This window comes from Schistocerca cancellata, chromosome 4 (assembly GCF_023864275.1).
Source record: "Schistocerca cancellata isolate TAMUIC-IGC-003103 chromosome 4, iqSchCanc2.1, whole genome shotgun sequence".
NCBI lineage: Eukaryota > Metazoa > Arthropoda > Insecta > Orthoptera > Acrididae > Schistocerca > Schistocerca cancellata.
This window is the reverse complement of record NC_064629.1, coordinates 882,796,920-882,811,431: the sequence shown is the minus strand read 5'-3', so window position 1 is coordinate 882,811,431 and position 14,512 is coordinate 882,796,920. Positions and strand designations below refer to the sequence as shown.

The window sequence follows — 14,512 nt, the reverse complement described above, 5'->3', positions numbered from 1 at the left end:
CTTTCCAGAAATCTAGGAATATAGAATCTGCTTGTTGCCTTTCACCTATGGTTTGCAGGATATTGTGAAAAAAAGGGCAAGCTGAGTTTCACATGAGCAGTGCTTTCTAAAACTGTGCTGATTAATAGACAGAAGCTTTTCCATCTTAAAGAAATGTATTATATTCAGACTGAGAATATGTTCAAGAATTCTACAGCAAACTAATGATAAGGATACAGGTCTGTAATTATTATGTACAGGAGTCACCTGGGCTTTTTTTCAGTTGCTTAGGACTTTGTGCTGGACGAGAGATTCACACTAAATGTGAGCTAAGTAAGGGACATATACCAAAGAATAATCTATATAAAACTGAACTGGTATCCATCCAGACCTGATGACTTGCTTGTATCCAATTCCTTCAGTTGCTCATCTATGCCAGGGGTTCCTATTACTGTGTCTTCCATGCCGGAGCCTGTGTGACTGACAAATGACCATATGTTTGTACGATCCTCCTGTGTGAATGATTTCTTAAATCTAAAATTTAAAATTTCAGCTTTCTTTTTGCTGTCTTTTATCACCACACCAGGCGGGTTAACAAGTGAGTTGGTAGCAGCTTTAGACCTACTTAACAGTTTTACGTAGGGCCAGAATTTTCTTGGGTTCTTGGCAAGATCTTTTGCTAAGGTATGATGGTGGTAGTTGTTGTATGCTTTATTCATCGATCTGTTTAGAGATGCACACATTTGTACTAACTTTTGTCTGCTTCTGCAGGATTCTGCAAATTTTGTTATTAAATCATAGAGGCTATTTCCTGGCCTTAATCCACTTACTTGCACATATTTATCCAGGGTGCAATTTACAATCCGTTTAAAATTTGCCGATAATTCCTCTGCATCCATCCTATTGGAAGTAAATGATGTCTGTTCCTTGTCTAAGTGGGATGCTAAAAACTGCTTATCTGCTCTTTCTGGCCGAAATGCTCTCCTAGCATTCTTGAGGGATTTATTAACTTCAGTAACCATCATCACTGTGGTGACATCCCTGTCTCTGTGGTGACTCAGTTTGACAAGGCCTGGCCTGTTCTTAGCTACAAGGTCTAAAATATTTCCATTGGTTGTGGGCTGTTGAACCAGCTGCTCCAGACAGTTTTCGGAAAACATGTTCAAAAGTACTTCACAAGACTGCTTGTCTATACCACCTGCAATGAATCCATAGGTGTCACAGTCTATACTTGCCTCCAACTACTGCTGCGTGATGTAGGTACTTCTGTGCTACTGAGCATAGACTTCCTTCGAATGATTGTAAAACTGTCACAGCGGAATTTATCGGTTGGTAAAAACATCCAATAATTAACGTGTGTTCACCTAGACATGTTACATGCACCCTGGTAGCTTCACAGTCAGACTCAATTTCGGCCTCAGTAGACACAATATTTTTGTTAACTGCAATAAACATAAACTCTCTCCATTCTGTGGCATTTAATCTGTCTTTTTGATATACTTTCCATGTCTCACGGAATATTTCAGATCTTTTTACTTCCGACTTCAGCCAGCTCTCTGTTTTGAGAACAATTTGAGCATGAAAGGTTTTCTGGGGGAGTAAATTCAGGAACTTTGTTACAAATTTTTACAATTTACTGTTAAAATTCTGACCATCGAAGTGCCTTTATGTTGTATGCGTTCTGATTTTGCTCTATGCATATCAGCTAACTTCAAACTACAGTCTAGTCTTTATACCCAAGTTGCTTCTTTCCTTGTGTAGTGCATCCATGACTCATAAAGGGGAGTCCTAATGCAGGTTCAGAAATCTGCAGCCAACACAATCACAGAATTGCCAAAGCCTTTGGTTGAACTCTCCACTCGGCTCCAACCCAAAAGACCCTGATCAATTCTGGAAACTGTGTTGCAAATTGTGAGCTGTGCTTGTACACGGTGCACGAGGCCAGCAGTCTTTAACACTTCCACCAGCCACCCATGCAAATTGAGGATGGCCTCAGAGCCCAAGTAACAGACATCATAAGTGTTGACATGAGCCACAACTTGCAGATGACTGCAGCTTGCATGCTGGATAGCCTCAGGCAGGGCTTCCTCCGCATCTTGGATGAGGCCTCCCCTCCCCCTCCTCAGCAGACATACCAAGTACACATTATATTTCTTTGTGGTCCTGGATGCTATTTCCCTAAGTGTCTCTGTAATGTGCCTAACAGTGGAGTTCCCAATAAGTAACAAATCCCCCACCCCACTCCTGTGTTTGCCTGCTCAGACCCTGCTGAAGGACCAATACAGGGTCAATAAGTGAGGCCAGATGGGCAACCTCTGCATTGACTCTCCACCTCGAGCACAAAAAATGTATTACCACCCACTACTCACCTGTGGTGAGGGCAGACCCACTCCATCAAGTACACTGCAGATAGATTCTCCACCATTGCTATACCCCGAGGCAACAGCCTGAAGGTGACTGACAGTCGCCAAAAGCATCTTCAGCTGTTCATGAACTGCAGCCAGCTCCACCTGCACCATTCTACCTGTCCAAGCTCTACTAACTTAAGAATTAAGTATAAAAACACACATAAAGCTGACTGTGTAACTTGCTATCCTCCTGATGTCACCATGGAGGCTGATGCCTTACTGAGCTGTGTTACTGACCATTCAAAAGAAATAACTGTTCTACAGGCATCACAAATATACACTTTACAGTTACTAAAACACAAGATTACACTTCTTAATTACAAAAACACCTAATATTACAGTTAAGTAAAGAAACATGCAAGGAATTTAAGAATTAAATTACGATAACTTATTAAAGTATTTGTCTGTGGTGTAGCCTTGTATGGGAGGGAAATGGAGACAATAAACAGTACAGACAAGAAGAGAGATAAGCTTTTCAAATGTGGTGCTACAGAAGAATGCTGAAAATTAGATAGGTAGAGCAATAAATAACGTAGAGATGCATAATCCCAATAAGTGCCTGGGATACTAAGTTCAACAGTAAGAGGTAGGCAACAGTATAGCACCTCTGATAGGGATGTGTCTAGTGAAGCACTGTAGTGTTCAAACCAACTTTCATATTAGTGACAGTTTTACTGACTTTTTACAAAATGAATTAGTGAGAAGCGAGTAAAGAAAGTTGACACAAATTAACTAAAATAAGTGACCAGTTGATAGGACACATCTTCGGGCATCAAGGAATCATTGGTTAGGTAATGGCGGAAGACAGGTGGGGAGGGGGGGGGGGGGAGAGAGAGAGAGAGGTGGGGGGGGGGATGGTATGGAGGGAGGGATAGGTAAACGAGTGTTGCAGAGGGAGACCAAGATTTGTGTACAATAAACAGGTTCAAGTGGGTATATCATGCAGTAGTTCTGCAGAGATGAAGAGGCTTTCAGAGTATAGACTAGCATGGAGAGCTGCATCAAACCAATCTTCAGAATCAAGACAATGTCATCATCATCATTCAGGTGGAGGATGCCTGGTTTGTTGCTCCAGCAAGAGAAATTTCATATGGGTGTTGCTTTTGTTGCCTAGATTACAGTGTACCATATTTTAGATGATTATATTTTATCTTCAGACAAAAGTCAGAGGCTAGCTAACTTGCACATCTGGTCCCTAATTCAGAAAACAATGAAATTAATGTAGTTATGACATTTAATATTCTGTGAAATATGCAGTCTTTTGTAAGGGACCAGTCTGTAGTAAAATCCTGAGTTGCTCTATTTTAGCGTCCTTGTTGTTATTGTATGTGAATTTTAAGGTCTTAAAATAATATGAACATTAATAAATATTTGAAATAGATTTTACAGTTTGAATGCATGTAATTGTGAGTGAAAATGGTAGAGGAGGACTTTGATTTAACTGTGTTTCAATTTTACGGCTTTGTTAAGTGCTACACTTCTGACCATATTCATATGTCACATTTTTCCCATGCATTTTGTGGCCTTCTGTTAATTATATACAAGGAATGTGTTGATAATTGCAGTTTCAAATTCTCTTTGGCAACACTGAATACCATGTCCCACGTCTTGAAGTACCTCGACATGAATGTAGTATCCAGGAAATATATTGTAGAATATGAGACAGTAGCGATATTTTGTGATATGATATGACCATATTTTATATTTCTCTAATAATTGAAGATTAGAAGGAAGTTATGGTGCTGGAATTTATGGAGAAATGTATTTGCAGCATGTAAATTAGTGTCAGTCATTAATCTTGGAGAAATTATTTGTTATGGGTACCAAAAACACAAGTATGTAAAAAAAGATTGTAGTATGTAATAGTTAACTTGTTTTACCAACACTGTGTCTTTTTGTTACAGGACTTCTCAGAAGATGACATTCAAAAGTTCATTGAAAATGGCCATGTCACTCTTTTCGGTCACAGACTGGAATCATCTGATATTGTTATAAAACACCACTTTGATGTAGTGAGAACAAAGACTGGAAAAGGAAAATTTGAAGGAGACAGCCAAGACAATGTGAGTATGGCATTTTCCCAGATCTGCCAAGGGTTTTTTTCAGTTGTGATTATGAACTTTCCAGTAAATGAATCACAATCTTTCAGTGTTCACTATTTCTGACCACTGTTAATGCAGGCAGCTTATTAGCCTTCGTATGAGCACCAGTAAATACATTCATGACAGTCAATATTATACTGCTTGTTAGTTGCAGTTAGTTATAGTTCACATTGTTTGTCTGTGGCAGGTGCCACCAACTACAAAGTGCACTGAATTAGCTCTATATGACATTGGTCACATTCTTACACTTCATACACCTGATGAGTGTTAAATATCCTCTGTATATAAATACTGTTAATGTTGCTGTCTGGAATCTCATGCCTGAATTAAGGACCATACATAACAGATGTCAGAGGCTTTCTTCAATTTTCTTCCAGTCCTAGCATCATTTGAGTGAGTGTAGTCTTGTTTGAATGAACATTGTCATCTAGATTTTAAAACTTTGCTTCCACACTTACTTTAATTAATTTAGCAATTGTACTGTTAGCTACAATTGAACTTCTCTCACTGGCAATAACCTGTTTAATTTTTGATGTTCCACAATTCTCTTGTAATGAAAGCTGTCGTATTAAATCATACTCTGTATCATAAGATAAATTGTACTGCAGCCTCATTTTATTTTCTGATAGAGTCTTTAAAAATGCATGACACTGACTTTGTAAAAATTTTCTTGTGGTTCTTGTTAATTATGTCTATACAAAAATTAAAAATGCGTTATTAGCCTGCTCCTTTTCTCTCTCGCAGCCCGCCTTCCTCTCGCAGCCCGCCTTCCTCTCGCAGCCCGCCTTCCTCTCGCAGCCCGCCTTCCTCTCTTCTCTGTTCCGCCTCTGTTCTCTAGAACTGGTAAAATGGTAGTTTATTGAAATACAGCTGGTATTGCAGTCTTTAGCCACATCATCAGGTGCAACCTACATGGTAAAGAGCAATGTGCAGTATCACTATATTGTGGATTTTAAAATTAATAAAGGAATATCTAAAATATACTCACAATGTTAAAAGGTCAAAGGCATACCCATCACTCGTAGTCAAAATGTACTATTCATTGATTATTGTCAATACTATGGCAAACAAAAGGCAACAAAGATGTGCTCCCCTCATTTAGGTCAATGCTGATAGGTGGGACTTGCAATTACACAACCATGGTTTAAAATTTGATGCATCAAAAAAGAAAAATATTTCATAGTGGGAGGATGCTAAAAATATTTTTTCAAAGAGCTGGATTGGTAATAAAAAGTTATCATTGCTAACATAGTTAGCTATGGCACTATACGAATTACTGTGTGCAGTGTATCAGCTGGCACTGTCTAACTGGTGTGATGGCAGGGCAACCCAGACTTGGGCAGAGTAAAAGTGGTCCTCACAAATGACTAAAAGAGACTAGATAGCTGTTGAAATGGAAACTATCGGTCTGGACTGCGTGAAGTCATATACTGCCACCTGATACATTCTGCACAGTAATTTACACAGTGCTGCAACTAATTATGTTAGCAGTGACAGTTTTTTATTGCCTGTCTTGCCCTTTTTAAAAAATATTTTAGCATCCTCTCGGTACATTTTTTTTTTTTTTTTTTTTTTTTTAGATGCAGGCAAATTTTAAAACATGCCTCTGTGACTGCAAGTTTCACTTACCAGCAATTTGTCCAAAATGAATGGAGCACATCTTCATTACCTTTCATTCACCATAGTATAGACAATATTCACTGAAAAGTAAATTTTGACTAGGAGCGATGGGTACGCTTAATGACCTTTTAATGTTGTGATTATATTTTAGACATTCCTTTATTAACTTTAATATCCACGAAGTGGTGACAGTGTACATTGCTCATTGCCGTGTAGGTTGCACCTGATGATGCGGCTCTAGGCTGTGAAACCGGTTGTTTCAACAAACATTTTTACCAGCTGTTAGTGGAATTCTTCGTAAATTACTGCTTTAACTAGTTGGTTTTTCCACTGAAGGGTTTCTGGACAGCATTTAGCATCCTATAAAATTTCCTCATCTCTTTCTGGTCCCTAAGAAGCTCCAATTCTTGTTCTTCATTAAGGGATTCTCTTTCTCAGTCCTCCCTTTTTTTTTTTAAAAAAAAAACTTCCATCATTGTAGTGTTCTTCTGTGTGCTTCATCACTTTTCTTTTTCACTGTCTCATGCTCAATATCACGTCAGTTCAAAGTGTTTCATTTGCTGACATCTCCACTGCATTCTTTATCATTTCACATTAATGCTTGCTGTTGTTGCACATTTCAGACCTTTAAAGACTGTGATATCTTTTTAATTGTAGGTGTGATCAACATACAATCCAGTTGATTACAAATGTCCCCATTTGGTGACTTTCACTGCCCTTTGTGAAAATAATAGTGTGGGAATTGTGAGGAACACTCAGCCATGTTTCAGGATGCTGCAAATAGGAGGAGCCTTGTTCCATTATCGCAGATTGTTGTTTGCCTGCTGTGGCGTCCAGTTTTCCATTGCTGCGTGAGCACTCCTTTTCTTTTTTGTCAGCTTCCTGATTGTTGAGGAGCTTCGACTGATAGTTGTGAACCTGATTACAATATGCTACCATTCATTTTTCTAGGCTTCCACTTCAACCCACTGTACTTCTTGTAGGTGGTCCCTTTGAAAGCACTTTCCCACCCTTCTCTAATTCAAGCATTTGCTCCATCTCAAATGACCTCATCATCAGTGGGACATTATACATAATCATTCTTCGTTTCCCTATTTTCCTTCATTCTTCTTCCCAGTTCAGATTTGTATTATAAAATAAGTTACTATTTATAGATTAATTAAGTGTTTCAAATTTTACATTTTGTTAAGTTTAACTGAATGAATTGTTGCTGATGATGACAATATTTTCAGATTATAGTCCTGTTGGATATGGAGGCAGGAAAGGATCTCCAAGAAGAGGGACTGGCTCGTGAAATAGTAAATAGAGTTCAAAAAGTGCGTAAGAATGCGGGGCTGTTGCCAATGGATGAAATTGTTATTTATTATGATGTAAAGCCTCCTAAAAGTGAACTCAGTAGTGTTGCTGAGCACTACAGTGAATATATATATGGCACTCTCAAAATGCCGTTCAGGCACCTTAACAGTATTCCAGCGGATGCTGATATTATAAAGGAACAAACTTTCCAGGTAAATAAATGTGAATTTTAATTGGAGTAATGCATAGAAATCAAATATTAACGTTCACAACTGCTTGTGAGAAGTAGAGTTGTCTTACAGTAAGATGAAAGCTATATGATTCCAAGATAATGTTTAAAATAATTTTTAGCCTTCATCTTTTGAAGTTAAATATATACTTGTGAAACTTATGCGAGAGAAAAAGATTTGGAAAGACAATGATTTGCAACTTTTTGTATGAGTAAACATCGCACCATATATATATATATACACACCTAAAAACAAAGATGATGTGACTTACCAAATGAAAGTGCTGGCAGGTCGACAGACACACAAACGAACACAAACATACACACAAAATTCAAGCTTTCGCAACAAACTGTTGACACATCAGGAAAGAGGGAAGGAGAGGGAAAGATGAAAGGAAGTGGGTTTTAAGGGAGAGGGTAAGGAATCATTCCAGTCCCGGGAGCGGAAAGACTTACCTTAGGGGGAAAAAGGGACGGGTATACACTTGCGCGCACACACACACACACACACATATATACAGACACAAGCAGACATTGGTCTTTAAATATGTCTGCTTGTGTCTGTATATGTGTGGATGGATATGTGTGTGTGTGTGTGTGTGTGTGTGTGCGCAAGTGTATACCCGTCCCTTTTTCCCCCTAAGGTAAGTCTTTCCGCTCCCGGGACTGGAATGACTCCTTACCCTCTCCCTTAAAACCCACTTCCTTTCGTCTTTCCCTCTCCTTCCCTCTTTCCTGATGAGGCAACAGTTTGTTGCGAAAGCTTGAATTTTGTGTGTATGTTTGTGTTCGTTTGTGTGTCTGTCGACCTGCCAGCACTTTCATTTGGTAAGTCACATCATCTTTGTTTTTAGGTATATTTTTCCTACGTGGAATGTTTCCTTCTATTATATATATATATATATATATATATATATATATATATATATATATATATATATATAGAGAGAGAGAGAGAGAGAGAGAGAGAGAGAGAGAGAGAGAGAGAGAGAGAGAGGAAAAAACACACACAATGGCAAGCTGAATTTTCTCAACCTGGTTTTGAAAGACTGTGTTTTTCATGCAAAGAAGTGCTTGTTTTTTTATGTAGTGCCCTTTTATTACAGTGCTCTCTGTACAATATATTTCCAATAAGTAAAGTGCATCCTGGAAGTGAAATTCTAGAAGGTTTGCAAAATATTCATATACAGATGCTATAACCTCCTCATTGGAGCACCAAGTGGTGTCATGCAGTGGTAAGACAAAGCAGTTACCCTATGTCACTGAAGGTAAAGAGCAGGATAGTTCATCTCTAATGCCCTTGTTGACAAGATGTTAACCTGTAATCCTCATTCTTTCCTTATCAAGACATTTTATAGCAAAAAATTTCTTTACATGTGGGAATTGTTATGTCAGAGGATGCCCAGTCTAGTGGAAAGGCTGGATGTTCAGCAGTACGTACTTTAAATTATTCAGTTTGTAATTGCCAAAGCACCCAAGTGCCTTGTCCTGTGATAGATGCAATCGCTGTTCTCATGACGTGTTTTTAATCCAGGTATGTAATATACACCATTCATTATTTTATGTTTTACCCTGGGGAAGGTAAATCCATTTCTGTATCTAGTCCGTACATTGCAAAAAGATTCATTTGTATAAAAAAAATTCTCTGTGTGGAGTCTTTGTGTAAAATAAACCATATTTTCTTCTGTAAATACTTTAAGAGTAAAGGAGACCACTCACTGAAAAGCAGAAGTGTCGGGTCATTGACAGGCACACATGAAAAGGTGGGGGGGGGGAGGGGGGGCGAGGTTGCATTCAACTGTCAACAATGTGGCAGTTCAGCTTTTTGATGAATGGTCTCCTTTACTCCTAAAATATTTACATTCTTACATAAGTTTCCTACCATATTCTTCTGATACATATTTGGCATCAGCTATTTTGTATGCCTTCAATTGTCGATTATCTAGTGGCATACTGCACAATTGATGATGCTTTCATCTGTAGTTTGTTTTGAGACTGATGTCATATGGAGCTTCTTCAGGAGTAATACTGCCACATTTGAATTCAGCTGGCAATCATTTAACCATTGAAAATGAAGGAACAGACTCATTATAATCTTTTACTGACTTTGGATGAATTTTCATTCACTGTAAGCTGTCAAAAAGAAAGTGGATAAGACAGCATAGTTCCGAATATGGTACCAGTCTTAACGACTGTAGCATCTCCCTCTGTCTGATGGCTCTGTAGATTATTGTTCAGTAAAAAGTGTTCTTGAGGCCTGTATATTCTTCCATTGGGATTAAAATAATGAGCTGTAGGATGGAAGGAGAGTTATTTGAGTTGAACTTTGGTGTAGATTAATGAAAAGTTGATGACAGCAAAGCAAAATGGACTTTGGTGAACAGTTCATGCTTGGTTTAAGAATAGAGGTTGTAGAAATGTTAACTGATTTTAACACAACCTGTTTCAGCTGCAATACTGTATTAAGCCCAAATATCTGAGACAGTCAGTAATAGCCATTCAGTACCATTGGGATGGGCTATAAAAACCATAAAATAATGTTATGATCTTACAGGTTTAGCAAAGTAATGTGTTTCTTGACTTGTATTGGATCTTGAGCACCTGGAATTGTGAGGCTAGGACTCTCGGCAATGCAGTTTGTTGAGCATTTGGTGCACTTACCCATTTGTGATGAGGCACCCAGCTTATCTATTTCTCTTTCATTAACATGATTTGGTATAGGTGCCAGACAGACAAAAGATGCTAAAGAGTTGATTGAATGAGGGTTTTGTGAATGAGCGGATTACATTGCCATAAGATTCTTCTGCTAATTCTCAATCTATCATCTGCTTTATGCTCATCCAGGTCCATGTTGTTCCTCACTAAATCAGTATGGATTGATATTCCTAGGTACTTGATGGTTATGACTTGATTCTAGTGACTGACTATGGATTAAGTGGTTAAAGCACACATTCCACTGTTTGTTCATGTCATTGGTCAGCCGCCAGTCTTTGCACCAGGTGCTGATCATTTTCATATTCTCGTAAAGTTCATAAAATGTTTTCTTACTACATGACCACCTCATAGACAGCTATATTGTTTGTGAACAGGCTCAGCAAGCTAAGATACAGTGTACCAGATCAGGTACATGTGTGCATATTATAAATTACAGTTCCCCACTGCATTTTTCAGTCTGTATGTGAAGGATAATCACAGGAACTATGGTAGGAATTTTGATGCAATTTTCACTAATAGGTTGGCTGATTCATGTGAAAGGTTTGTTTATGTAATTTACTAGTAATCCAGCTGTCGATACTTAGTACTAGTCATCACAGCCATATAATGTAAAGAGTGAGTGTCCAATCACACTACTTAGACGTGCATCAGAAGCGGTTTTTGCTTCTGTCATCATCTCCCCATTAATAATGGCTGAGAAGTCTTCCATCCTATTGCAGAACTGTATTGAAAGCTAACTGGAAGTCAAGAACATAGTCACAGTTAGGGCTCCACAATCTACTGCTCTCTTCACATTGTAAATGAAAAGAGGAAGCTGAGTGTCATGTAATTGATACGTGCAAAATGTGTATTAATGTCTATAGAGTTGTTCAGTTGCCAAAAATGTCATCAAATGCAAGCATAAAATGTTTCATAATTCTACAGTGTCCGCCCCGATAGCTGAATGGTCAGCGTGACGGATTGCCGTCCTATGGGCCTGGGTTCGATTCCCAGCTGGGTCGGGGAATTTTCTCCGCTCAGGGACTAGGTGTTGTGTTGTCTTCATCATCATTTCATCCCCATTCAGTGCGCAGGTTGCCCAATTTGGCGTTGAATGTAATAATACCTCCACTACAGCGGCTGGACCTGCCCCGCAAGGGGCCTCCCGGCCAATGACGCCAAATGCTCATTTCCATTTTCATAATTCTACAGTGAGGTAAATCTGTAGTTCTACACATCCATCATCTGACTTTCTGTATAGAATGGAAAAATATCTAGACTATTACTAGAAGAGAAACTACATCATCTACATATTTGATATAGAATCTTAACAGTACTCTATAAGGTCAGGCAGCCTTCTTGCTGTTGGCCATCTTCAGTTGTTCTTAATTTTGCCCTCAGTCATTCCTATATCTTCCATTTTTAGATCCATGTGGCAAAAAAGAAGAAAATGGAGTTTTTTATTCAGAAGATTGACTTACTAAATTCTGTCTTCATTTTAAAATTGTCTGTTTTGGTGCCAACACAAGCCTTTTATCATTTCAGAAAATCATAACTTGGAAACTAGTAGAGATAGAGCAGTGTCATTTGTTGTAAAATTTTTAGCAGCTCTCAAAGTTTTTATTTTTCTTTCTTTCTGTTATGCTAGAATTTCATTGTGTACCCCACTAGTCACTCATAGAACGTCACGGCTGTATTAGAGTTCTGCCCATGCCAGGCAATGATTTGGCTACCCTTCATGATGAATTGACAAAACAATCAAAACTGTCTGTGTGTTACCTGAGGCCTCAGGTAACACACAGACAGTTTTGATTGTTTTGTCAATTCATGATGAAGGGTAGCCAAGTCATTGCCTGGCATTGTGTACACGCAATCCTTGACATAATCGTACAAAAGTTGTCTAATGGCATGACACTGGAGAGAGTGGGGGCCGTATAATTGTACAATCACATCCCATCCACTTTCCAGGAAATGTCATTCAACACACCCCACTTATTTGGACTCTAGATTACCTTGCTCCCTAAATTTTGTATTAGACACAAGAAATTGACTTCTGGAGTTTGTGTTGAAATGCAGCTCGTACTCTTTCAACACATTTTTGATAAATGGGTAGGCACTATGAAAATGTTTTAAATACTGCCTGTCTCTTTGAAGGTTTTGAACTACTTCCTTATGCTTGTTTTTACTGGTGGTGCTCTCCCAAACTGTCATCGATAATTCTGACAGTTCACTAAATTGTAATGTTCTTAACATGTTCATCTCTTCATTTGCGAAAAGAAGTGGGATAATTTAAAAATCCTTACCCTGGCAGCAGAGCACTTCAGTGTAGTACCCTTTTAAGTATGTCTACTTTGTCCAAAATTTTTTAGAGAGTAGATTTCAACCATTTATTATGATGGAAATCTGCAAAATACTCATTGCCAGCTGTCATTACCTTCCAATTGGACTCCCAAAACATTTTCCAGACATATTTTCTTTCTTTTTCTTTCAGATGTGGGAATATGCAAATGTCTGTGTACTGAATATGGCAGACACATTTGATCTTCCAACAATTCCTACTTCAAATCCCTGTTTTTCTTCCACTAAAACACCTGTGTTGGCAAATGGGTGATCTTTATAACCAATAAGTTTGTTTCTTTCGGAAGCCACGCCTCTTATCATGCAATTATTTCCTATCCTGGTGACCCAAAAGACTTTTGTATACTGTTCACCAATTATTGTTTTACCCTGTGTAAGAAAATCGATAAAAAATTTGCTTCAGTTCATGTTTCATTTCTGACGGGATGTGGGCAACCCATGTCTCATCCACTGTAACAGCACACAGAATCACTTGGTTTCGTTTTAAAATGATTCAGACATTCTAACAGATAAGTCCCACATTTGTGTTTAGTTTTCATTTAACAAATGTGGCATGTCATTGATAAAAGCTTTCAAATAGCTGGACCTCCATAAAAAATGTAAAATACCCATTATTGTGCCTATGTAACCACCTATTTTTATACATTGTTGCCAATCCCAAGCTATATTGTGCACTCTCGTGATGTCTTTTGCCACCAATTTTTAATTGTTGTAAATGAAGAAATGAACTCCTTATAAACATTCACCAGCTGTATAAACTGCCAAAGATACAGAGAGAGAGAGAGAGAGAGAATTTTGGGGCAGCTGGGTGTTAAAATTTATTAATTTTAACAAAGTACACAACAGTGTTAATAAGTTAAGTAAACAACACTATAATTATCTTTTGTTTTGTTACATGTACCAGTATAACAAAAACCAAAAAAATTAATTGATATCAGCATCTTCTCTGTGCCAGGCTGATAACTTCCACTTTATCCTCAGGGTGGTTGTCTCTATTAATGGCAGTTGGTCTGAACCCTAGATTAAAGTTGATATTTGTCACAAATCAATAGCCTCTACCACAAGGTTCACAGCAGTTTTATTTATCTAAACTGCTGCAATTCATTTAGAAAGATCTTGGTGGTTTTTCATTAGTATAATTTTCCACAATTTTGAATTCATGGTTAATGAAGTTTCATCTTATTCTAGGTGAAAGATGCCGAACTGCAAGTAGCTTTGGTATCATGCAACAGAAGGCCCAAACCTGATATTCAGAGGAATGAGGAACCCTTCTGCAGGTAAATTTGCTTCTGTAACATTTAAGCTGATGATATCTGATTTTTGTTGTTGTTGTTGCAGTCTTCGGTCCTGACACTGGTTTGATGCAGCTTTCCGTGCTACTGTATCCTGTGCAAGCGTCTTCATCTCCCTGTACCTACTGCAACCTACATCCTTCTGAATCTGCTTAGTGTATTCATCTCTTGGCCTCCCTCTACGATTTTTACCCTCCACGCTGCCCTCCAATACTAAATTGGTGATCCCTTGATGCCTTGGATCATGTCCTACCAACCGATCCCTTCTTCTAGTCAAGTTGTGCCACAAACTTCTCTTCTCCCCAATTCTGTTCAATACCTCCTCATTAGTTATGTGATCTACCCATCTAATCTTCAGCATTCTTCTGTAGCACCACATTTCGAAAGCTTCTATTCTCTTCTTGTCCAAACTATTTATCGTCCATGTTTCACTTCCATACATGCCTTTTTGCCTGCTTCACTTACTGCATTTTTATATTTTCTCCTTTCATCAATTAAATTCGATATTTCTTCTGTTACCCAAGGATTTCTACT

At 38.3% G+C, this 14,512-nt stretch overlaps 1 protein-coding gene across 1 annotated transcript in view; it reads left to right on the top strand.

The window, feature by feature from the left end:
• Positions 1-14,512, top strand: part of LOC126185046 (isoleucine--tRNA ligase, cytoplasmic) — a 175,671-nt gene that overhangs the window by 125,814 nt on the left and 35,345 nt on the right. The window contains exons 18-20 of the mRNA XM_049927800.1: positions 4,292-4,450; positions 7,342-7,617; positions 13,875-13,963. Of these exons, the coding sequence (XP_049783757.1) occupies positions 4,292-4,450; positions 7,342-7,617; positions 13,875-13,963 (524 nt within the window). The remainder of the gene's footprint in view (positions 1-4,291; positions 4,451-7,341; positions 7,618-13,874; positions 13,964-14,512) is intronic.